We start from the raw sequence: 24,277 nt of genomic DNA, 5'->3' as shown, positions 1-24,277 counted from the left end.
CCACAGCATCTTGTCATGATAAATACAACAGCCCCACTGGGCTTCCTGCCGCCTGGTGCTCAGTGATGATCCAGACTGCACAGAAAACAGACCCTCTGGTCCTGCATCCCCACCTCAACCCTTCAATGTCCTGCAGAGGTATATAATAAACCAGGAGCCATGATGTCCTGTGGGCTGTGGCAGGAGGTCTGGTGCTGTTGGTCGGTGCCATTTAGTCTGAGAGTTCACTCGTGGATGGCAGCAGTGCATTCTGCCCAGGAGTTTGCTTGTTGTCTTGCTTGCTGCAGATGGTGTGCCACTGCCCAGATAAGCAATTTGGTTTTGCTAGTACCTAGAAAGCCATTTTCAGCCACCATTTTAGCCTCTGATGAAAGGAAATCTCATTCACCTGGAACCAAGACAGGCATGGAGAGAACAAGATGACAGTTCAGAACTTCTTTGTCCTTGAAACTTCCAGTTTATTTCCTGGCATCAGCCCATGAATTTTAGTTGACACTAAGCAGCAAGTTCCAATTCTTAATGTGCTGAGTATATTTGGCATATGGCCAGTCTGTACTGCATTGAGGTCAAGGATCATGGTATCGGCTCTCTTACTCTCAGATGGATTTTCTGGTTAAGTATGTTGCCTTCTACAATCATTTAATTTCCTAATATTCTAATATTCTGATGCAATCTTATAGCTTTCTACTTCTCCCTACTCAGAATAAAAAAAATAAAACAAAAAAAAATAGAAATTACATCTTAGGAATACTTTCAAAGGAAAAATAACAGGAAATGAATGTGGAATAAGCATGTGAAACAATTGCTTACTCTAAAATCTGAGATACTTTGGCATTGTGGGACAACTCATAGGACATGTCTAACCAGTCTTACCTTGAGGTCAAAAAAGTACTTTACACAGATGAGCAGAAGTCAAAAATGGTGCATCTCATAGTGTCCCTGGCTAGAGGACTGAAGGAAGGAAGGAAGGGCAGGCTTCCCTTTAACTGTCCACAGTGAATATGTGGAATCATAGAATTGTTTAGGTTGGGAAAAAACTCTAAGATCATCAGATCCTGGTAACCCAGTACTTCCAAGTCCACCATTAAACCATGTCCCCAAGTGCCACACCCACACATTTTTTGACCACTTTCAGGGATGATGATTCTGCTATTTCCCTGGGCAGCCTGTGCCAATGCCAGACTGTTCTTACAGTGAAGAAATTTTTCCCAATATCCAATCTAAACTTCCCCTGACACAACTTGAGGCGATTTCTTCTTGTCATATGTTTTGTTAGCTGGGAGAAGAGACTGACCTCCACCTCACTGCAGCCTCCTCTCAGGTAATTGTGGTTGTAGGTGCTCCCTGAGCCCTTTTTACTCCAAGTTAAGCAACCCCAGCCCCCTCAGCAGCTCCTCATATGATTTGTGCTCCTTTACCTGCTTCATTGTCCTTCTTCTTCAACTCCAAAGTTGTGAGGCCTATATACTTATATACCTATATACTTATATACCTGATATATACCTATATACTATATACCTATATTTCATTCTGCAGTTTGGTGACAAATTACAAATTTAGTTAGTTACAGGAACCTAAAGGAACTTTGCTCAGTTAAACCATCTTCTGCTACACCTGTGCAGCTTGGCTACACACTACACACTGGTTTCTGTTGGGATTAATTGAGGAAAAGAAACCAAAGGACATTAATTGGAATTTGGAGTGTCTCAAGGTCTGGTAAACAATGAATCACTTTTAGATTTTTTGGTCCCTAACAAACACCTTCTAGTTGTATTTTTAGTCACTTCTCTCAAAACTTGTTAAATTTGGTGCGTATTTCTAGTTAGTATGTAAAAACCACTGGAAACTAATCCTACAGGTTCATATTTATATTTGGGAACCTCTGTGTCTAGCTTACTCTAAAATCAGAAGAGAGTCTACAATGGGACATGCTGAAAGTACAAAATTGTTTTAATATTTTCAGCATTATTTCTCTATCCTGTTTTTCATGTTCCCTAAGATATTACTGGGACTGCTGAGACCAGATAACAAAAAAAACCCCAAAAAACACAACATGAATTCTGAAGAAAATTAAACTGTTGCTTTATTCAGTTCATTGCTTAAATCTGCCTGAAATGCTACCATGCCAGAAGAATGGAAGGTGGAAAATACAACTACTGAAAAGACTTGTGAGCTCACCAAAATCGGTGTTTGATGTCTGTGCCAAGTAACTTGCTGGAAAACATAATAAAGAATAGAACTGGTGAACTGAACGATATGTTGGAGAAGAATCAGCATTGCATACCAAGAAGGATGTCTTGTTTTGCAAACCTATTTGAGATTCAAGAAGTAATATTTATTTAGATAAGGATGGTTCTGATAATAGTAGATTTAAAAAAATTTTTTGGATTTAAAAAAAAAATTGAGCTGGTCTTTTACCATGTGGTCTCAAAGTGTGATCATATGGGATAAACAGAAAAGGACAAAAAAACATCTGAAAGAAAACTCATCATTAGATTACACAATATAATGCAGTTTCCAGAACCCACAAAAATCTCTGCTGTTCAACATCTTCAGAAATTTTATGGAGAAGCTCAATGCCATGAGGTCAGTTGGCAGATAATACAAAATTCATCTGAACAGACAAATCTTTAACTGGTAATCAAGAATATCAAAAGACTTTTAGCAAAAAACCCCAACTTTAATCTTGGCTTAGTGAGTTGAATTGACTTGCTGAGAGGTCACATCAGTGACAAAAGCGTACAAAGACTGTACATCCAGGGATGAGGCGGAAGCATAGAGGGAAGGCAGAGTGGGACAACCTGTTTTGGCAGCAAGAAGCTGTTCAGTTGGCTTGGCTGTATCACTTGGTACCATCTTAATGTGACAGGGTAATAAATGACAAGCGAAATTTAATATACAGACACACAAAGTGACACACCCATGAAAGACGACCCTCACCTTCACTGGTAAATCATCACTCAGAAAAGTGTTTTCCACTCAGGAAAGAGATCTCGGATCTCTTGTTCATGGCTCTTTGGAAAGAACAGGTCAAGAAGTGACCCATGCAAAATTTGAAAATTGTATGGAAAAAACAGAAGAAAGAAGCAGGACACTATTGCTATAAAATCATATCTTGAATATTGCTTGTAGTTTTGTCCACATTGTCTGAAAAGAAGTATAAATTGAAAATGTACAGGGCAGGATGAAAAGATGGGGAATGGCTTCTGTTTGAGAGGCTCAGGCTGCAATCCCAGAACAGACTATGGATTTACTGCTGCAATCCCACTCCACACTTCTCCATGCTGTCACTGAGCTGGTTCAGCACAGTAACGTGGTAGAAAACACACATACACCAAAAAAGGTCACCTGCCAGGTGACTGAGCTGAAATGGCACAGCCACATCTGTGGATGTGGGCAGGGGGACACAAAGTGGCAGCCAGTCCTAGGAAACCTCTACCTTCAGCTCTAGCTGCAGCAACCATTTTGGCCAGCTTTGCTGATGAAATTAGGCCCAACCTCCTTTGCCTGCAGCTACTCGCTGTCACCCCTGAAAGCCTCTCCATTTTGGTGTTTGTGCAGCTGTTCAGCAGCTCAGTGGGGGAGCTGATCTGAAACAAAATTAATTTTTGTTGGATTATTCTGATTGGGTTTGCGGCATGCTAGCACAAAAAATGGATGTGCCAAAGGACAGGAAAAAGCAACAGTGACTGGAAGCACTGCTCCTTTGAGCAATACCATTTCAAAAGGGTTTGGAAACAAGTAAGATACCAAAGCTCCATAATTCAGGAAAAAGGATGGTTCAGAAATCTCAAAAATGAGAGAGGTCTATAAACCATTATGGTGAAAACAAACAGGACATGATCATTCACTATTTCTCAGATGACAAAAATTCAAGTACCCTGTAAAATTATTAAGCACTGGATTTAAAACTAGTGAAAAAAAGTTCCTGTCTAGCCTTTGTGCAAATTTGAGACCCTCCCACCACTCCTGGAGGCCAGGGGTACAAGAGATCAAAAAGCTATTTGACAAAGTCATAGAGAAGTGGTACATTTCTGGCTGTTAGGGTTGCAGTGGATATAGTTTTCACCTGAGAGTTTTTCCTCTGCACTTCACAAACTGAAAACAGAAAGAAAAGGCCAGTAAATGGTGGTTTATATGTTTTTTTTTTATCGTTTACCTGTATCTCTACTATTGGCTGTTGTCAGACAGAAGATACCAGCCTAGGGACAGTTGCTTTGAATGAGGCTGGCTCTTTTGTTTTCACCTACTTTACTTCAACTACATGTGATATGAATACATTGTTTACAATTGTTATATTTGGAGTAATTATTGTGGAGACACAAAGTCTGTATTAGATATACCTAAATAACAAAGTTAAACTAGAGAAGTTCTTTTTCTGAAACAAATTATGTCAGTGACGTTTTCTTGAAGAATATGTAGATAAGATGTTATTGGAGCTATCAGTCACATTGACCCTTCCACAGAGCAGTACAGATAAAAAGGGTGGCTTTAAAGCAGTGGCACTGATATCCTAAGTGCAGCTCTGAGCTCTGACCCTACAGCTCTAGGTTACAGCCAACAGGGTTTTCCACAGTGGACGTGTCCTGTGTAACCACAGATGGACAAAGGACAGTAAAGCATGGCTTGCAACATATTGGTAATAAACGACATTCATCTCTTTCCTGGGGAGCTCATCCTAAAATACTGGAACAAACTGAAAACGCATTTCTGACGAAAACCTGTGTTGGTGTGAGGGGAGAGCCCAAGTTCCTAATTTACGGCAAGACTGGGTTGGGTTTGGTGCCAGCTTCTCCCTTCCTAGCCATGAGCCCCGGAGCTATTAAAGAGATGTGCCTGGAGGTGAGGGCGCAGTCTCCCCGCCCGCTCCCCACGTCCATCTGGCCGCCCCTCGGCCCGACTCCCCGTGACCGCCCCCTCCGCTCGGCACGGCCGGCCGGGCAGGTACGCGGGGCCGTGCCGGCGGCCGCTCCGCCGCGAGGTGTGTCCCAGCGCTGCTCGGCGCTGCCTTCTGAGGATTGGGCAGGGCGGGCGAGCGGCTCCGCGGCTCCCCCGCCGGGCTCCGCCGCCGCGCTCCCGCAGTAGCAGCGCGCTCGCCGCCCCCGCCGCTCCCGCTCCGTTCCCCCGCCGCTCCCGCTCCGTTCCCCCGCCGCTCCCGCTCCGCTCCCGCTCCCGCCGCGCCGCCAGCGCCCGGCCCCGGCCCCGGTCGCCGCCGCCGCCGCATCGTGATGCCGCATCCCGCGGCGCCCCTCGGGGCCGCCCTGCTGCTCGTCCTGCTGGCTGCGGACTCCTCGCAGAGTGAGTACCGCGGGGGGATTCGTCCCTCCGCACACGCCGCCGAGCATCCCCCGCCGCCTTGCGGGTGTGCGGCTGCGGGCTGTGCCGCCGGGGCGGGCTGCGGTGCGGGGGGATGCGCAGCTTCGCGGCTGCGGGGGATCAGGGGGATGCGGGTGAGGCCGCGGGCAGCCACGGGCGGCTCCCCGAGCAGGGAGAGTGCTCGGTGCCCCCAGCAGGGGCGGTCTGGGGCGCGGGGTGGGGGTCGGGGGATCCGGGGAGAGCAGGCGGGCTCAGCTGTTCACGGCTGCCTGTCCTTCCTCCTGCTCCTCTCCTCCTCCTCGTCCTGCTCCTGGCCTCCCCCTCGGCTGCCCAGCCGTGCTGCTGCGAGCCCCGGAAGCTGCCCAGTTCCTGCGGCAGAGGCAGCGGCGAGCCTTCCAGATCTTCGAGGAGACCAAGCAAGGGCACCTGGAGAGGGAGTGCGTGGAGGAGCACTGCAGCAAGGAGGAGGCCCGGGAGGTGTTTGAGAATGACCCAGAGACGGTAAGGACGCAGAGCCGCCGCGGAGATTTCGGGGGGTGTCCGGCTCTGCGCTCCCGCCCACTCTCTATCCGCGGCTGGATGCCAGCTACCGGCACAGCTGGGAAAGGCATCGGGAGGAGGAGGACCCAGGGCCATTAGGTGAATGACTGGAAGACACAGTGGTGCTCAGCCTGAACAAGGGCAGTGTCAGGGCTGTGCAGTCAGGAGCGCCTCGGTGAGCGGGGTCTGGGTGAGCAGCCCAGCCTGGCACCGGCTTGCAGGACTGTCTCTGGAGAGTGGAAGGATCCTGTTCACCCATGGTTTAAAGCCATGAAGCAAGACCAGTGCATCATAATGATACAGCTTCTCTGTCTGGATACTTTACCATCCCTGCTCTTCCCTCCAACTTACCATCCCAGATGTATTTAAAATCCCTGTAGTGTTGCAGCATCTGTCACAATTGGGCTTCTCAGAATGTCCTAACTGTGTCTTAAATCCTTGGGGACCAGTTCAGCTTGGTCAGCACCTTAGAATCAGTAGGTTCAGGACCTGCCACCAGTACAGCAGGAGAGCACATGCATGGGAAGTACCGCTGTACTTCTAACACTGTGGATTCACACAGTTTCAGACTGCACACCGCATGCAGAGCTGTCTTTTCCAGTCTTATCAAGGCTGACTTTCACTTCAGTCTTCCCACTTCAAGCAGCATGTGGATGCTTTACTAAGCTTGGCTTACTCCTCCAGTCGCTTTACACCTCCTCTCAACACTGTTTTGGATAGGCTCTTCTCATTGCAAAGACTATCTGGCATTGATTTAGTAGTGGGAAGTGGATTTTCTTGGTGTTCAAACTGAAGCTCAGTTCTGCACAGCATGTTCCTGTTAATGGTATGATGCTCCAGGGAGAAGATAGGACAGAGAGGGAGAGAGAGCAAGTGAGCACGTGTGTGTGTACACAGAGACACAAACCACAGGCGAGGGAGGGACTCGGCAGAGGAGATGTTTTATGCTTCAGTAAGGCAAGTCTTGACATGTGTGCTTCATTAGCAGCCTCAGCACTGGATAGACAGTGCAGTAGTTTGCTGTCACAAGGCAGTAGTAAGTACAGCAAAAGCCAAGTAGATTTTTGACAATCTTTATTTTCAAGATTAATATGGAACACTTGCCCAGGTGGTGTTTAATGTTACACCTTATATGTGTATGTGTAGTCACACCTGCATGTAGCAGTGTTTGCTTCTGTTCTGCAAAAACTGAGCTACTTCAGAATGTGGATAACTGTTACGGGGTGAGAGTGCCTGGCACAACTACTTCCATATTCTTGTTGAGTACTATAACTTTAAACTCGATGTAAATATTCATTACATAGCAGTGACTACAGGGAAAACTATGATGAGTGTGATTTTGTAGCCTTCTGGAACAAAAGTGATGTAAGGTCACTACTTTTACTAGCTGGCTTCTGGCCAAGAAAGTAGCCAAAGGCAATGCATTGGTAGATCAGTTTAAGGGTAGGATAGTGTACAAATATGTCAGGAGTTTTTAACAGTATTTGGTACTGATTTTTGTAAATTGTAAAGAATACACAGTTCTCCTACTGAAATTACAATAGTGAAATAATTTTGGTTTAAAATATTTTCACATATAACAAAAATTCTTTAAGATACCCTCATACTTTTTGTGTTTTGTAGGACAGTGCTGGCTTTCTGTCATTGCAAGTGATTTTGATTTTTTGGTGCACTTCCTTTGCTATTGCTGCTAGGTTTCACTCCATTCTGAGAACCTGAAGAAAGGCTGGATGGATTTCTAGTGTCTGTGCCCCCTTAACATATTCTTCCACACCAGGACACTTAGATCTGCAGTAACATAAGATCCTACCTTTTTTAACACAAACCTACCAAGAGCTTTGAATTTGCTTGTTAAATGGAGTATGTCCTACTTCTTGCTTTACTTTGCTTCAATTTGATTGAGAAGCAAGTGTGCAGTAATAAATCAGGGGGATTTATGGCCCTTCCTGTCCCTTTTGCAATCAGTATGTGACATGAAAGCAGCAGCTACTGTTTAGTAGCAGCTTTCTAATGTGTGGTGGCAGAGATTACGTATGGGGGCTGTTGCTGCTCTGCACTGGAAGACTTCACTGTTTTGTAATGCATAGGTGACTACTCCTCCAGCAGCACCTGTGGATTTCATGGACAGAGTATTAATTCACAATGGAAGTGTATTTTAAGCAGTAGGGAGTTGTTGTGCTGTCATTTCACGGATGCCGTGCTGTACATCCAGTCCTAGTGACCGACAGAAGAAGGAAGCTAGTTGAGACAGACCTGATTTAGGAAAGCCAAAAGCTGTTGTAAACAGCACCAAGCTTTTTGAAGAACTACAGTAACTGCAGTCACGCTTCAGGATATTGCCAGGCTGCAGCTAGCCATGCTGGTAAAGTGAGCTTTTACTGACCAGGGAAGGGTAGAAATTTCTGTTGGCAGAAGATGATTCCTTGTAGTTTAGGGCTGAAATTTCTACATATGCCTGCTGAACCTGGTCACAGGGATTAACTACCTAGGTTGTAGCAAAGAAACAGCTACAGCATTTGTTTGCTACAGCAAAAAAAAAAAAACCCTTGTGAGCTTGTGAGGCTATGCAGGCAAGCCATGACAAACTCAGCAGTGCAGTCTGTCCTGTTGCATCTCCCAGGTTTTAGGCTTTAAAGCACCAGCTGAGCATCTGTGATGGCATTTGGCTGTTTTCTGTCCCATGGGAACAGGTCCTGCAGCCTTGACAACTGAAAGTTAGGTTCAGATTAGTAAATCAATCATGATGCTTCTTGGGTCAGCCTCAAGGAAAGCTTGTGATGTCAGACCAAAAGTGTTGTCCCTCTTCCCTTTTCCCCTCCATTAGATGCTAATGAAATGTAAGAGTCTTCCTTACCAACCTTGCCATTCTTGACTATCCTGTGGTTGTGTGAGGAGAATTTCAAGGCCTAATTTCAAGACCTAAAGATGTGATAGGAAATTGCATTAACTGATTCAATAAAACAGTTCCAGAAGTTGAGGTAAGATGAAGTAAGGCTGTAATGTAGCTCATGTGATGCTTCCCAGGTAAAGCCATATCTTTATGCAGCCAATTGTAACATCTAGCCAAGAATTTTACAGAAATATGTCTATTTCCTGGGCAGATCAGTAAATGAAACTAAGTGTCACATACCTGTACCAGAGCATCCTTTTTCTGTGCCTTCCATTGTTTCAGTGCTCAGCTTTCCAAAGCAACATCTGCAGGCAGTCAGCAGAAGATGCACATTCCCTGAAACCTGAATGTGGGTTTTTTCACATGTGTGATTTCTGACATCAGCTGCTAAGAATAGTGTATCAGGCGGGGCCCAAGAGCCATTCATGTGCAGGGCAGTGCAGCTTTTGTCTTCTATGCTACGGAAAATATAAATATCAGCTCACTCAGACTAGAGGAAGGAAGATCAATTGAAACAGTTTTAGATTGTTTTTTTGGGTTTTTTTTAAGAGGCAGGACAAAACTCAGTCTGTGCCACTTGTATGACTATACATGGTAAAAGCAAGTAGCCTGGATTAATGAGTCTTGCAGCCTACCTTTTTTATGAAGCTGATTATAACATCCTTAAACATTGCTGCAGAATTCTGGGGTGGCTCCTGTTTCGTGATTTCATTTATGCTAGAGGTGCCAAACAGAAAAATTAAAAGATAATATAGTGGTAAAAAAAAAGAAGGATAGAAAACATCTTGATGGGAGGTATGCAGACTGTTTCTAAATGTGATCTATTCAAAATATATGCTAGGTGTGATAGATGGGATGAAGTTGCAAAATATCTTGGATACAGAGATAAGAATGTTATCTTAAATAAGATGTTGACAAGGCCTTATAAAAGCAGCACTGCAAAAATATTTGACCTTGGTATGCAGTCAAGGTATTACAGCTTGTTAAGTGACTGATAAACTACTCTGGAATTTGGTTGACCAGTTCTAAAAATCTGGCCATCCAAGCATGTAAAACAAAGGGCAGAAGGGAGTGTAGATCCTGATCTTCTCAGAAACATTGTATTTCACTTAGGAAGAAAGTGTCCTTGTGCAAGGAGTTTCTCTGTTTTGAAAGGCTCAGCACAGGGAAGATGTTTGAATGCAGCCTCTTATCCTTTGGTACCACAGTAGAGCATCTGTCCCTGCATCTCTTGCTTGCTGTTGTCACTGCTGAAGAATTACTGCTCTTCCTGCAGCTCACCATTGAAATTACTGTGCTGAATGCATTGAAAACTGTTAGGCACACCAGAAACGCTGATGTAGGTCAGCCTGGCCACCTGTGTTTACTGTTTATGGGTTTGGCCCTCAGTAGAGCCCTTTGGAAAGCCAGCTGGTTTCCATGTGCGTGCAGAATGGACATCTGATTCATAGGCAGACACGTGAAAATTCTGTTTTTTGAGGGACTTGCATCCAAAATGTTATTAAAATCTACCACTTGTCAGATACACAAAACACTGGCAGACAATCACAGTGTAACTTAGGACTGAAGAAGAATCTTCTTCTCTCTCCCACTCATGGCAAGGACAGCAGTGACACCAGACCAAGTTTTTGGGGGCTTTTAACAATCTTCTCTTGAAAATTACTGATCCTAACTAGACATCCAGCAATGTCAACATTCTTTCTGCAAGGCTGGGTTTATTGAGAAGCTGAAATGCAGATGAAGCAATGTATAGGGTGTGATAAGGGTCAATTTGATTGGTTTTCAGTGTGTTGATGGCTCACTTGGTTTTATTTTTTATGTGTTCCATTACACGATGTCTTGATAACACAGATGAGCTTCATCCATGGACTAGGGTCATCCAATCTTCACTCTGATCTTTTAGGAGGCATGCTTGTCAGGCAATGTTTAGATGTGTCTCTACATTGTTATTCTTAGAAATAACACTTGTAAATATTAATCAGGAAAGTATGAAGGCATGTAGAATGAAGAGAGGAGCTACTGGGAGAATAAAGCAGTGTAAAATTTCTTCAAGTAATTTAGTGAATGTTGTGTAGTCTAGACATGAAAAATACTGGTATCATCTTTAGATACAGATGTCATCATCCCTGTATAGAATATTCCTTCCTAGATCCGGGCAAGAATCTGGTTTTATTTGCTGTGACAGTTCTTCTCAATATACTGATTTGTTTTGACATTTTGGCAGAGCATGGAGAAAGGGCTAGATTAATAGCTGGTGTAAATTTCTTTAGCTCTTCTTGTTGATGCAGAGAAAGAGTTATTGAAAACTCTGTGCTGATGCTTTAACCTGTTTGGACTCGGTACATGGAAGAATGGATTCCCAGGCACAGTTGTACATGCTTAATAGCTTTTGAGAAAGAAAATATGGGGATATTTTTTTCCCTGCCTGCCTTAGGAAGTAGGTTATGCATTTATTGGCTAAATGCTGATTTTTCAAAAGTTATTGAGAAGAGTGAGCCAAGTTTGCTTTTTGTGGAAGCAGACACAACTTCATCAGCTCTGCTGGACTCATACCTACCTCATCTGTATCAGTTTCCACTCATGGGACAGCAGCCCAAAAATTCAGAATAGACTGGAAATACCGACACACCACGTCACAGAAGAAGTATATGCTAAATGGCCTGTGCAGCAGGAGGGAAGGAGCAAGAGAAGACAAAAGGGACCAGTATTATGCTGAAGGGCTGTTTGAAGATAGGGTGGGAAAAGGTGCTAAGAATGGCAAATTGAAATGGGGGGTTTATACTGGTTTCAAGATGGATGATAATGAAAAAAGTGATGAAGTTAGGGCAAGCCAGTTTTCTAGAGCAGTACAATAAGTTTTGTGTAAATACATGAGAGGGTAAAAAAGAAAATTAAAATTTCAGAAAACAGTTTTGTAGTCATGAGCTCATTTAATTATTTTTTTTTTTAATTATAAAAAAAAGGAGCAGCCTACTGGGAATTAATACAGTTTTTTAGTGCAGCTGTTTAAGAATCAGGTAAGACAAACATTGAATGTGTATAAATTGGCAGCTGTGATTGATATGTGTTCCATACTCTGAGTGAGCTTCATGAGTTACAAGCAGTCACTTTCCATTAAGTATGAAGAATAAGGATGGAGGCACTACCACAGATTTAGAAGATTTAGAAGAAACTGCTTTGGTTTCACACTGGGGATTCAGCTGTTCTAGCAGAGGTAAGCAACTCCTCTGCCTGTTCTTTTCACCCTTCTTGCACAGCAATTTGGGTGAGTGCATGGACCAATTAAACTAACTTAACCTAAAGAAAAGTAGTCTGCAGAGAAAAATGGTAATTTTTGCAGCTGGATCCATTCCCCAGTCCAGTGGGGACTGACACAGTGGAAAGGACAGCCTGAGGTTAGGATGGGAAAGACAGGTGCTGGGACAGAAACAGAAATGGTTGTCACAGCTCAGCCTGTCAAAGCAATGAATGAACAACCAAGCCTTGGAGAATCTGATCAAAGTTTTTCAGCATGTCTCCCTTCTGTATCTTTGTTTTCATCACAGTTCTGTTACATCTGCTCTTCTATAGGCTCCCCACGCATGGACATCTGAGAGGAAATTTACTTATTGATGGGTTTGTGTTTTCTCCCCGCTCCTTTGAGCACCAGCAGTGGGAGCTAGAAGAAGAGCAAAGCTGGGAAGTAAGGAGGATACCCAGGGAGGGGAATAAGTGTTGGTGTTGTCTTCACTCTACTCACCTGCCAGGAGGAAGGGTACATAAATGAAGAGATGAATGGAGAACGGGTCATGCTTGCATTGCCCAGAAACACATGTACCAGGAAAGCTACCATATTTGGCTGATTCCTGGAACAGGGAGTTCTAGTTCAATTCCACAAAATATTTAGGACATGAACAGAAAAGCAAAAGTTACTTAATTTTTAAAGTAATGAACAGGGAAGTATGAGATCAGATTCTGTCACAAAGGCCTGGTGTCATCTAAGATGTCGCCTCCCTATTCCTTATTTGCCTGTGCCCTCTGAGTCCAAATCCTTAAATGCCTTAATGTGATTGAGTGCTGTTAGTATGAGTTGCAGCCTCTGCAGATAAACAAGAGCCAAAGAAACAGTGTGATTATATTACTCAGGAAGGGAAAACTTCAGTGATAAAATGTCACAAAACCTATGAGAAATCGTAGATATTTAAATCATGTTTGGTGGGATATATGACATGTTCTGTTTCAAATATGGCCAAAATAATTACAGAGTGAATATAATGTTGTTGGAGAGACAGCCTTTTACTTATGCTATGTGTTTTGTCAGATTCTGTTTTCCTTAATTTGACTAAACTATCTGAGTGAGTGTTAGTTTACCCACATACAAATACTGTAACTCTTGCAACAAGTAAGGATTCAAACAAGTGAATTGAGTGAATATTTGTCATCAAATTGAGACCTTGCACATTTCATTGCAGCTGGAGGTAAAGTAGCCTTTCAGTTCTGAAGCAGTGGAGGAAACCTCAAGGCATTTGTGATCAGATTTCTGTCAGAATAACTAAAAAGCACATGCAACCAATTGGAATCACACTACAAATTATTGTTGCTGAAGTATTTGGCATCAGTTATATCAATTTCACACTGTTCACTGTCTAATCAAACCCTGCCTCAGGCCACCTGTAGAAATCATATCCCTGTGCCCCCTGCATCTTCACAAAATGTGAAGTATCTGTGACATGTGAAATTTTTTTTTTGTCTTTCCTTTCAGTATTTTTTCCCCCTTTAATTATGCATTCCAATAATTGGTGGATATTTCCTCATTGCAGAGAAACAGTTTTTGCTGAAGTGGCACCTCAGTAAGCTGTTGGGAAACAGTCTTGCTGTCCAGAATGGAGCAAAGGAAGTTAAGACAATAGAGGGGTTTTATTTCAGACTTAAGGATTCTGCAGAGGTACCTAGTCTCTATGGCAGATGTCATGCTGGAGAGTATGGTCCTGAATGCTTCTATTTTGGAAAGTTCAACAGCTTGGTAGAAGGGGAAATCCCAGACTTTGTGCACCTGAATAGCTGGACAGTGTGAAGTGGATACTTGACAAATGGAAAAAACCCCCTGAAAACTACCCTAAGCAGCTGTAACTTGGGTGGTAGGAGATGAGACTTGGAGGCTGCTTTTGGATTCTAATGTGACCTACTTGCTTCTCTAATGCTTCACTTGCCAAATTGTGGAGAGAACTTCCCTTTGCTCTATAGAGAGTACAGATAGCCACAAAGCAAAATAGGAAGGAAATTAACCTGGCTGAGTGGTGGATCCCTCATGATGAGAAGGAGAGCTTGTTCAGGCAACATGGCATTCATTTGAGCATAAATTCTGTAACTACTGGTTCTACATATTTAAAAATCTGAATTGCAGAACTGCTTAATGCCTTGATATAGGTGGAAGGGCAGTGTGAGATTTGCTATGCACCTAAAGTCTAGGGATGAGATTTAAAAAAAAAGGAGGACAGTTCTTGAGCATTAGTGAGATTTGCATTCTCAGGCTGTAACAGTTAAAAACTGGCAAAGACTGAGTTATAGCAAATTATGGCTGGTAGCAGTAATTTCTTCAAGGATAATGCAAGCCCATAGTGTGGAAACATGAAGAACATTTATAAATGGGGTCTGGCCATGTCCAAGACAAACATTCAGCCCTGAAGGAAAGAGGAAAAGGGAGAGTCATTATATGGAAATGAGGAAAGGGCATAATGTGGGAGTTGTTGCTACTCTCTTAGATGTAACTAGGTAACTAAGAAAGTGCTTTTTAGAAATCACTGTTGCTAACACAAGCCAGTGAAATGCTCCAGTGCTAGTGGCAGAAGTCTGCAGTGACAGAATCACAGACTGGTTGAGGTTGGCAGGCACCTCTGGAGGCCTTCTGGTCCCTCCTTGCCCAAGCAGGGCCACCAAGAGCCAGATGCCCAGAAACAAAAGCAACCTTCCTACAAACTACGTCTTTTATTTGTGGCCTCTAGAACTCAAACATGATTTTCATTAGATTCTGTGCCTTACAGTCTTACCTGACCTGGCACTCAAGCAAAATAAACAGAAGCAGTAAGCAGGCCTTTTTCCTGAGGTCTCCAGTGTTAGCAATTACTTTCAAGTAAAGCAACAGTGAGAACATTTTCCTGGTGTCGACAGGGTCATTGTTATGTTTTCAGAAGGGCTATTTTTATACAGTGACTCATGTTAACGCCTGTTCTGATTTGGTGTTTTTCCATCTTCTCTAAAAATGCAGCAGGGCTAATGCATACCCCGTGTAATTACACAAACTTCTGGATTGTACCACTATGGACTTTGGCCATAGAGTTGAAAATGGATGGTGACCCCAGTCACAATGTAGGTTTCCTTTGGCAGGGAGGCTAGGTGTTTCTGCCCCTTCCACTCCACAGCTGTGAATGTTGCTGTTCTCCTCAGCTGTTTCAATGCGAGGTGTTGTGGGGGTGGCCCGAGAGAAACTGCTCTTATCATTTGGAAGGAAAAAGCCAAACTCATAAAAATGAGCAAGCTAGAGTTTTGGGGGTTGTTTGCTTGGGTTAGTTTTTTTGAGGACACTTTTAGAATTATGCTCTCCTAGGTATCCAGACTAAGTGTTGAGTGGCTGTTTTATCAGGGTAATAGTAAACTTTAGCTGCAGGTGGGAGAGGTGCACCTTAGACCCATGAACACAATTCTTATGCCCATGTTTGGTGTTGCTTTACCTTGAAACAAAAGCATGCATTTTTGTTTCCACCACAGTGTTGCACTTAGATCTTGCAACACTGTTGTGCAAGCAAATAATTGCATTTAATGCATCAGAAGACTTACTTCTAGCATGTACATATATTTGTGTGAAAGGGTTGGGGTGTGGAGCTTAAATCTTTTCTGTTAATGCACAGCTCTGTCTCCTGGGCAGCAAGAGAAAAGTCTCTGGAACTGAGCTGAAATAAGCAAGCCAGGACCTGCCTGGAGAGACTGGCCTGATGCCGTGCTTTCCACCTCACTGAAAGGGTGGAGATGTGCAGATGTCAGGCACTTCCCAGTCTCTCCTGTTTCTTCCTCTTTACCTGAGATCTCTGCTGAGCTGTACTTTGGGTGGCACATGGCATGTAACTCACGGGTGAGCTACAACTCAGGTGTCTAGCTCCACTACATGTTTGACCTGTAGTGACAGCTGATAAAAGATGTCATTTACAAAAGGACCATTCAGGGCACCACAGGCTGCCAGTGTCCTTGACTACTGTAGCTTCTCCTGTCCCAGCCATACTGCTTGATACGTGGAAACCAGACAGACAGAAAGTTTGGTGGGTCACAAAGAAGAGAGGTGGAAATACACTGAAGTTTTCTTGGTGGGAACAGTCAGAGATGTTGGAATTTTTGAAGCCACATTTGTGATTTTTGACCTCTTGTGGAGGTGGGAGCTTCTGCAGCCTTTGTCTTCCTTTTGCCTGCACTGGGACAAAACTTCCGGAGAGGTGGGTTAGAGAGCTTGGTGAGGTCAGCGTCTGTGCAGCAGCCTGTCCAGAGGATGTTTATGTCCAACATGAATTTTTTTATAGCTTTTTATTTAAAAAGCCAATTGCTCCTGCTTTTATTGTCAGCAGTAATTAGGAAGCAAATCTAAAGGGGAAGGGCTGACCACACTTAAATGTTGACCTTTTTTGTAAGAATCTGAGCTGAAAATTTAACATTTACATAATTCTATGCTGATTTTTGCCACCCTAGTGGTAACAGTTAAGTAGCTTCCTGTGTTTTGATCCTGTGAACAGTGTGTGACTTTCTGGATGGTGAGAAGTTTATTAAACCTGAAATTGAAGGTGGCTTGTTGAGAAATCAGAAAAATAGTAACAGAGAATCTTTGCCAACTCATCCTTAGCATGCCTCAAAGCATTTCTCTTGGCATTTTTGTAGAATCCTGAAAATACAGTTGAGGATTTCTCGTAGAAAGAAGGTTAGTTGCACACTTTTATTAACAGGGACCTAACCCTGCATAGGATTTTCATTTTCCCTGACATCTGGGGGTCATTAAACCTTAGTACATCACAGGTACTAAGTACCTTAGTACATCATAGATATCCATGAAAAGATATTGAAGAGTTGAGTGCTCAAGTGAGAAATAATCAGTATCTGTATCGGGTTAGGTGCAGCTTGAATTTTTAACTGAGAAAATTTCTCATCAGTGTTTTTGAAAAGGGACTGCAGTTTAAGCAGCTTCATTTTCTTGAGGTGTAAGATCTCATTCTTCATTCTTCTTTTCTCTGAATGTAAATACATTGTCATTGTATTTACAGAAGCCAGCTGTAAGAAAAATTGAGTATGGAAAAAATTAAAAGCTAAACATACAAGAATAAATAATGTTAGAACTTGTGAACATGTGTCTTTATTTTAGAATGGTAGTATCAGCAGGTTCTGTAAACCTGGAGAAGTGCTACTGATCAGCAAGTGCTTTTGAATAACATAAGCAAATGAGAAGAACAGGGAAAGAAGAGTTAAATTTCTATTAATAGCCTCCTGTTTAAATCACTTGGCTACATACTTTGTGGAATGAAGCTTGTGGTGGTACAATACCTTGGAGTTTCACTTATCTGCTGTTCAACTGGCATTGAATCAACACACAGTCAGTTTGAATTTGGAAGTTACTTTTACAAAAGTTAATTCTATACCACTTTTCTAGCACTCAACTCATTCATCAGAGGTCAAGGAGAAAATGCCTTTGCCACCACTGACATAGAGCAATTAGGCTGATAGCTTTGAATATGAAAGCTCCTATTCATTGTCCTGTTCGTGCCAAAACAGTTGTTCTTGCCAGAGTGTGGATTATCCTGTTGGTGGTTAAATACATCTGCACATTCTTGTGAAGTACATGGAATAAAGGGGAAATAATGAAATAAATGTTTGGAATATTTTATTACATGTCCCTATCTTTTTCTCCTCAAGTGCTGGTTGAAGTTCAGCTTGTGGTTATAGCACAAATGGACACACATCTAAATGCTTAGACTGCTTAGATTTATTTTTATTTTGACTGCATTTTTTGACTTGTCTGTTCCAAACTAAACCTTAAAAAAAAAGAAAAATGGGGGGAACAAGGACTATAGGGGGTTCTGAGCTCATCACTACATTTCAAGCTGAACAAATGTTTCAAAGCTCAACCCCAAAAGATGCCAAGCATATCGCCCTCATGTCAGAATTGAAAATTAACATAAGTTGCTGTTTCTAATTCTTTGATGATGCTTTCATAATTTAGGCTGGTGCATTTCAGTAACTGGAGCATATTTGCCAGAAGCAATTGATTCTTCTGGTAAATGACAGCAGCGTCATTGATTGCACTGGACAGTCCAGATCAAACTGAATCATGGTGTGTGCCTGTCTCTGTTGTTTATACATGCCTGTATAGATCCAATCCAAGCATCCAAGCAATAAAAAGAGAAGATAAAATAGTTTCTTCTCTTGCACATTGTATAGACCAATTCAATTTTGTCGAATACAGGGTATTTATTGTCCTAATGTCACTGAAGATAGTGTTATATGGAAATTGCTCTTCTTACATAAAAGATAATTATACTGTGCATATGCTTTCATAGTTAGCTGAGAAGTGGTTTATTTAAACAAATAAAAATTAAGCACTGATACAATTCATAAGTTTTCCTCATTCAATGCCCAAATTACCATTTCAAAAGCACTTGAATTAGTGACTTATATATTATGAAAACCAGCATAAAGCTGGGAAAAAAAATGCTTATTTCCTGGCCATGAAATTTTGTATTTTGTTAATAATGTGATGCAATTGTCAGCTTCAGCCAATCTCCCATTCTTCCATGCAGCACAACTGCATTTTTCTGCTGTTTCCCTATGTTGGTGCAAGCAGCCCTGTGACTTGCAAGGCCTCACCAGGTTGACTATTCTACCATGCAAGGTTAGAGTCACATCACATCAGCAAAATGATGCTGCCCTCACTGTATGGCTGCACTTTGTTGATGGAAAGTAGGGAACAGTAATGCATGACCATGTAGCACAAGAGAAATGGCAATGTCCTTTGCAGTCTGGTTTTAGAGCAATGGGTATCAATTTTTCCCCCTCTTGCAAAGTGTCATTGCTCCCTTCTTTGAGTATCCAGGATGTGATGTGTGGGTGGTACAGCAATGGGCGCTGTTTGAGTTGCAGGGTGCTCCTTGCAAGAGCAAAAGGTACCTTTTCTAGTGGCTGTGGTGTTCATGTGCTGGCCATGGCATCTGCAGAATGCCTTTGAGGAGGCACAGGGTGACTCCACGATCCTGTACCCTTCCCTCTAGGGTTTTGCCCCTAGATTCCAATTCCTTTTCCTACCTCATGCCATCAGCAGCTTTATCTCTTGGTGGTTGTACTCATGCTCAGGCACTGACCAGATCAGCTTACATCAATTAATACCTTGAGATGAGCTAATGTTTTTTTCCTGTTCAAATGACATAATACATGTATAGTACTGTGCTGCTTCTGGCTCTGAATAAAAGGAAATTAGGTATTTGGAACTGTTAAACAAAACCACTGAAGTAACAGCAGCTCTTAAATAGCACAACAATAGAAGCAAATATGATTCAGTAAATCTTTGCTTTTTTTTTTTTTCTCTTCTACAGGAATATTTTTACCCGAAATACTTAGGTGAGTTGCAGCTTTTATTTTCACTTTGTGGGAGTGCTGGTATATGCCTAGCACTGCAGTTTGTCACAGTTGAAGTCTCTGCTAAGGACAGCGATAGAAATCTGATTGCAATAAACATATATTGCTAGCTTTTCAGATAGACTTTATGTTCCTTATTATACTTTGAGGTGTGTGTTTTTACTTATGCCTAAATTTGCAGAGAGAGATGCTTTCCGTGTTTCCTCCATATTAAAATCTTGATGTTGCATATATATCTGTGACTTGCAGTGTTATGACATAATTTATAGTTTTCTACCTTTTCCCCTTTTAAATTAAGTTAGTTATTAACTAATCTCCTTTAAAAAAAAAGAAAAAAAAGGTGCCTGATTGAACTACTCTTATTCTATTGACTGTATCATAGCCATGGCATCATACTGTTTTCTATTAGTGTTTAATATGTTGTACTTTAGATCACAAATGCCACAGTGGGAGAAAAAAACATGTGCTTTTCAGAAATTTTAAGAAGTTCCGTTGGTCAAATTGGAGTAGTTACTTACCACAGTTTTAGACTTGTAGTAGTGCCTGGTTAAGTGATCACCCTCTTCAAATGGCTTTTAACTGCTGTACTTCAAAGTGAAAAGATTTTAATGAACTTCAGAATTTTAAGGCATCTGGGAGATGATAATATTGGATAGATTTTGCATCCGCCTTCCAAATCCTTGCAGGCCAGGTATCATTTTATGTGCTTTGAACAGCTGTCCCTTACCATAGTAACAATAACAATTTCATTTTCTGTTTTTCAGCTTGTATTAAGAAATATGGGTCTCCGTATACAAGAAATCCAGATTTCCTTACATGTGTTCATAGTAAGCATTTTTGGTTGTTATATTGTTGTTAAATGTTCTCTCTTTCTACCTGAAGGTGTGGGACTAGGTCAGCCATCTCTATTTTTGGTAATATTTCAGTTCTGCTCTTCCTATTCTCCAGGCTTAAGACTCCATATCACTAAACAAAATCTTTCCCATTTTATAACCTAATGCCGTCTTGCTGTCATGTTTTAGTGCTTTGATATTTTATGGTGCAAGTTTCTTTCCCACCAGTTTCCCAAGGTTTGAATATTATGAGAAGCAAGAGGGACAAGAAATAGGAGTTACCATAAGGCTGTGCACTATGTTTGGCCCCTCATTTTCTTTTCTCTTGAATGTTAGCTTTGGTTCCTCGAGGAACCTCAAGAAAAGTTTAAAGTCAAATCAGGCTTGTGTCAGCCTTCTTTACATCAAGAGAACAGTTTCATGTATTATGTGACTGTGTTTGAATATTGCTACCTTTAAAACCTCAAATCAGTTTGGAAGCCAAACTGATAACTTTGTAGAGGGTGAAGGGTTTTTTGTCCTTCACAAGCACTAGAGAAGAGAATTTAATGAATTCTTCTAATACCTTTCTAGTTGCCTTTTGAAGCTTAGTAGTGCCAAAGGTAGAAAACTGCATAGGTATTCTAAATATGTCCCGTTCAAATGAGCTGTTCAAATATGGTAAAAAATAGATGTATGTATATTTATTTTCTTTTTAGCCCTGATTTTCAGACTTTTATTGTGATTTAAGTTTAATTAATTATAAGTTTAATTAATCATGTGTTCATACAAGTGCTTCCAAAGCAGGATCAGTATTTAGTCAACTTTTCACATTTATAAACTGCATTAGAACAACCTTTTTTAAGCGTGAATTCCAAGGTTAATTAGTGGTATGTGAAGAATTTCCCTCACATATTGCAGCAGTATCACTTATGGATGTTGAGTCCTTCAAACTGGGAGTTCTCAGACCTGTGGTACCTGTGTTGGCTGCAGTATGCTAGCTAGTCCAGAGTGGGATGTGAGGCTGAATGCTTACATTTACTTGTGCATGTGGCACAGCAAAGAGGCAGGAGTTTCTGCTGAAAATGGTGATAACAACTAGGAACACTTGTTCCAAACAGCTGATCAGTGGAAATGAGAGTCTAAAGGGTAGTGATAAAAAAATCTGAACAAATAAAAGCTGAATAATTGTTTTCAGGGATTTCTGCCCATTGCAGATGCAATGGTTTGGAAAGAAAATGATAATATTTTCCCCCATTAGAATATTAAAAGGTTTTTAAAAAGGTTGAGTTTTGGCTAGCCATCATCAATTCACAGGAGAAGTAACAGAGAGGGAGCCTGAAACATGCTTGGAAGAATGACAGGCTTTGGGCTTGGCCAATTCTAGCGTGTCTCTTAATTTTTCACAGATGGTGCCAAAAGACCATGTAGCTCGATGGGTTTGTGCCTGCAAGACACTTCTAAACTTTTTTTCTTAACAGCCTTTCTCTTCTCAAAACCGGGTAGTGGAAGGTTCTTTTAACTTGGTGTACAAAGACACTGAGCAGCCTAAGGGCTGGAGGGTGATTAACTGCACTAGTTTATGCTGGAAATAGGGTAGAGATTTTAAGTATGACAGTGATTAGACATCTTAGACAGAATATGTGAGGATTCCTAATTTCATAAACTCTTGAGGTCAAGTTACAGCTAGGATTCATCTCCAGGTTCAGAGGATTCAATACAGTGTGTAAGTAGGTATTTCCAGCATGGGTGCTTACATGAGCAGTATTCCCATCAGAGGTACCTCTGGTTCTAGAGGGATTTCCCCAACCAAACTGTCTGCTCTGGGGAAACCTGAGACCCTCTACAGACTGTTTATTGTACTGTCTCCACTGACTGCAATGAGTATTTATAATTGCTTTGCAGATAGATGCTTACTTTACACTTAGATACCTATACTTTCTTTGCATATCTGGATCTTTTTCTAAAAGACATCCTGCAGGTCATCTAGGAAATAAGGATTTGGTTCTGCAAGGCTGTGGAAAACTCTACAGGACTTTTGCAAAGTGAAGCTTCACACGGCCTTAAAAAACACAATGAGATTTTTGTAGGTCACAAGTGCCTACTTTTTACTATTAAATTACTGTGTGCAATATTATTTGCAGCCTAGCATTTGATGAAGTTTCAGTAAGAACCATTTTGTATCGAAGTATCAAAAAATAAATTCACAAAACAAAGTAATGAACTGAAAGTGACAGTCAGTGGGCATAAGCAAATTCTTGTTTCCATACAGATTTCAAATATGGAATTGGTAGTTCTATTCTCTGCCTGCACTTATGAACTTCACAGGTGCTATCAGACACAGCTCAAAGCACATGAAAAGGTCATGCTCAGCACTTTTAACAGCTTTACTAAAATCCGTCATGTAAATGAATGGAAACAAAAGCTCCTTTTTTTCCTTTTGCAAAGGTTTCAATCAGGAGCACCTTCTATGAAGCCAGGAGAATGGTTTCACAACTGTGAAGCCATCAGAAGAGTATAAGAGTGTGTCTTATGTTCTCAGACTCTCCTAAGAGGGAGCAAACAATCAGCACAGTGGTGATGTGATAGAAATCTCTGTGGTTGATATCCATGGATTATACCACGGGTTGTTACCCTGCTGGGCAGTGTTACTACCATCTGGCTCTGCAAGGCATGTCAGAATCCAGTTTGAGGGGAAGAATCAGAAACTTGTGGATACATCACATAAATTGTGCATAAACATGTTGACTTGATTTGCTTATCAAATGACTGAAAACACTGCCATATTTAGGAGGCTTAGTGTATGCTGCTAAAAAAAAAATACTTGTCTTACTATACCTAAAGCATTTTGTTTAATGTACACATTCTGATCTGTCTAGGAAAAGGAATCCTGAGCAGACTTGCTCTATTGTGGTTCATGGCCACCTTAACCTGGCCTCTCCTTCCCCAGCTCCTCCACCTCCAGCAGTGTGTCAGCTGGGCAGTGATTTACTGGGAGGTGTTCTGGTGGGTGGATGTTAAGACAGCCCATGTAGTTGTGTTTTGTTTTGTGTGGCCTGGCCTCTGGCTGTGGCTTTGCCCCAGCTCTGCACATCTGGAAGGGTTCATCTGAGCACTGGGAAACACTTTTTTACTGTGAGAGTGAACCAGAACTGGCAGAGGTGGCCCAGGGAGCTTGTGGAGTCACCATCCCTGGGATAATCAAAAGCCTTCTGGCCATGGTCCTGAGCAACTGGCTGTAGGTGGCCCTGCTTGAGCAGGGAGGTCACACAAGTGACCTCCAGAGATGCCTGCCAACCTCAACCACCTGAGGCTGAAATCTGGAACAGTCACTGCAAACAAAACTGCTGTTCAGTGCTTTATGAGACATCAAATAGAGCTGCTACTGCCTGCACTCACAGAAGTGTTAAAGTTCTTTCCAAGCACAAAGTCACGACAGTGACTTTCAGGATCACACAGAGGAAGCTAAGAAGAGACATGTAGAAGTAGAACAATCCTGACAAAAGTAGGAGTCTAAACTTTTCTGTTTGAGAAGTCTGATGGGGCTGCTAATCTATGAACAGTTCCTCTCCTAAAAGCTTCCCTGCCATGCTACAAAGTCATTATTTCAGAATATCAAGAGTCTGTACTGGACTCAGCAGAACCAGTGCACGGAAACCAGTGCAAGCCTTTTCTGCTGCTGCTCCCTTAATGTGTACACACTGGGCACTTTCAAATGCTGGGAGGAAATACATGAAAAGAAAGGCTCTTGAACTGGTGAGGTTTGCAATCTGCAGAATGAGCTTCTGCACTGTTCCTTCTGGTTGAAGCTGTGGAAACAGTTAACACGTTCCTGTACTTGAAGACCACTGGTCTAGAACACTGGTGCTAACAGGTTACTAGTACATGATAGACAGCAACTCACTTTTTGTGGAAACAAGGGTATTGTCTCATCCTTCCTTTAGCTACCTCTGTGAAGTGCTGTCCCTGGGTGTTGTGCAGGTAAGTGGAGAGGTAAATTTGGACAGGTGATTACAGCTGGTGAGTAGTTACATGATACTTTGTGATTTATTCCTTTAATTGTTTCCAAAGTGTGGTTACT

General features: G+C 42.1%; 1 protein-coding gene across 1 annotated transcript in view; it reads left to right on the top strand.

Annotated features, from left to right (window-relative positions):
• Positions 1 to 5,195: 5,195 nt before the first annotated feature.
• Positions 5,196 to 24,277, top strand: part of GAS6 (growth arrest specific 6) — a 39,615-nt gene continuing 20,533 nt past the window's right edge. The window contains exons 1-4 of the mRNA XM_058828455.1: positions 5,196 to 5,298; positions 5,651 to 5,817; positions 19,342 to 19,366; positions 20,149 to 20,211. Coding sequence (XP_058684438.1) covers positions 5,229 to 5,298; positions 5,651 to 5,817; positions 19,342 to 19,366; positions 20,149 to 20,211 — 325 coding nt within the window. The 5' untranslated portion in view covers positions 5,196 to 5,228. The remainder of the gene's footprint in view (positions 5,299 to 5,650; positions 5,818 to 19,341; positions 19,367 to 20,148; positions 20,212 to 24,277) is intronic.

The sequence above is a fragment of the Poecile atricapillus genome, chromosome 1, assembly GCF_030490865.1.
Source record: "Poecile atricapillus isolate bPoeAtr1 chromosome 1, bPoeAtr1.hap1, whole genome shotgun sequence".
Classification (NCBI taxonomy): domain Eukaryota; kingdom Metazoa; phylum Chordata; class Aves; order Passeriformes; family Paridae; genus Poecile; species Poecile atricapillus.
This window is presented reverse-complemented; position numbering and strand designations above follow the sequence as displayed.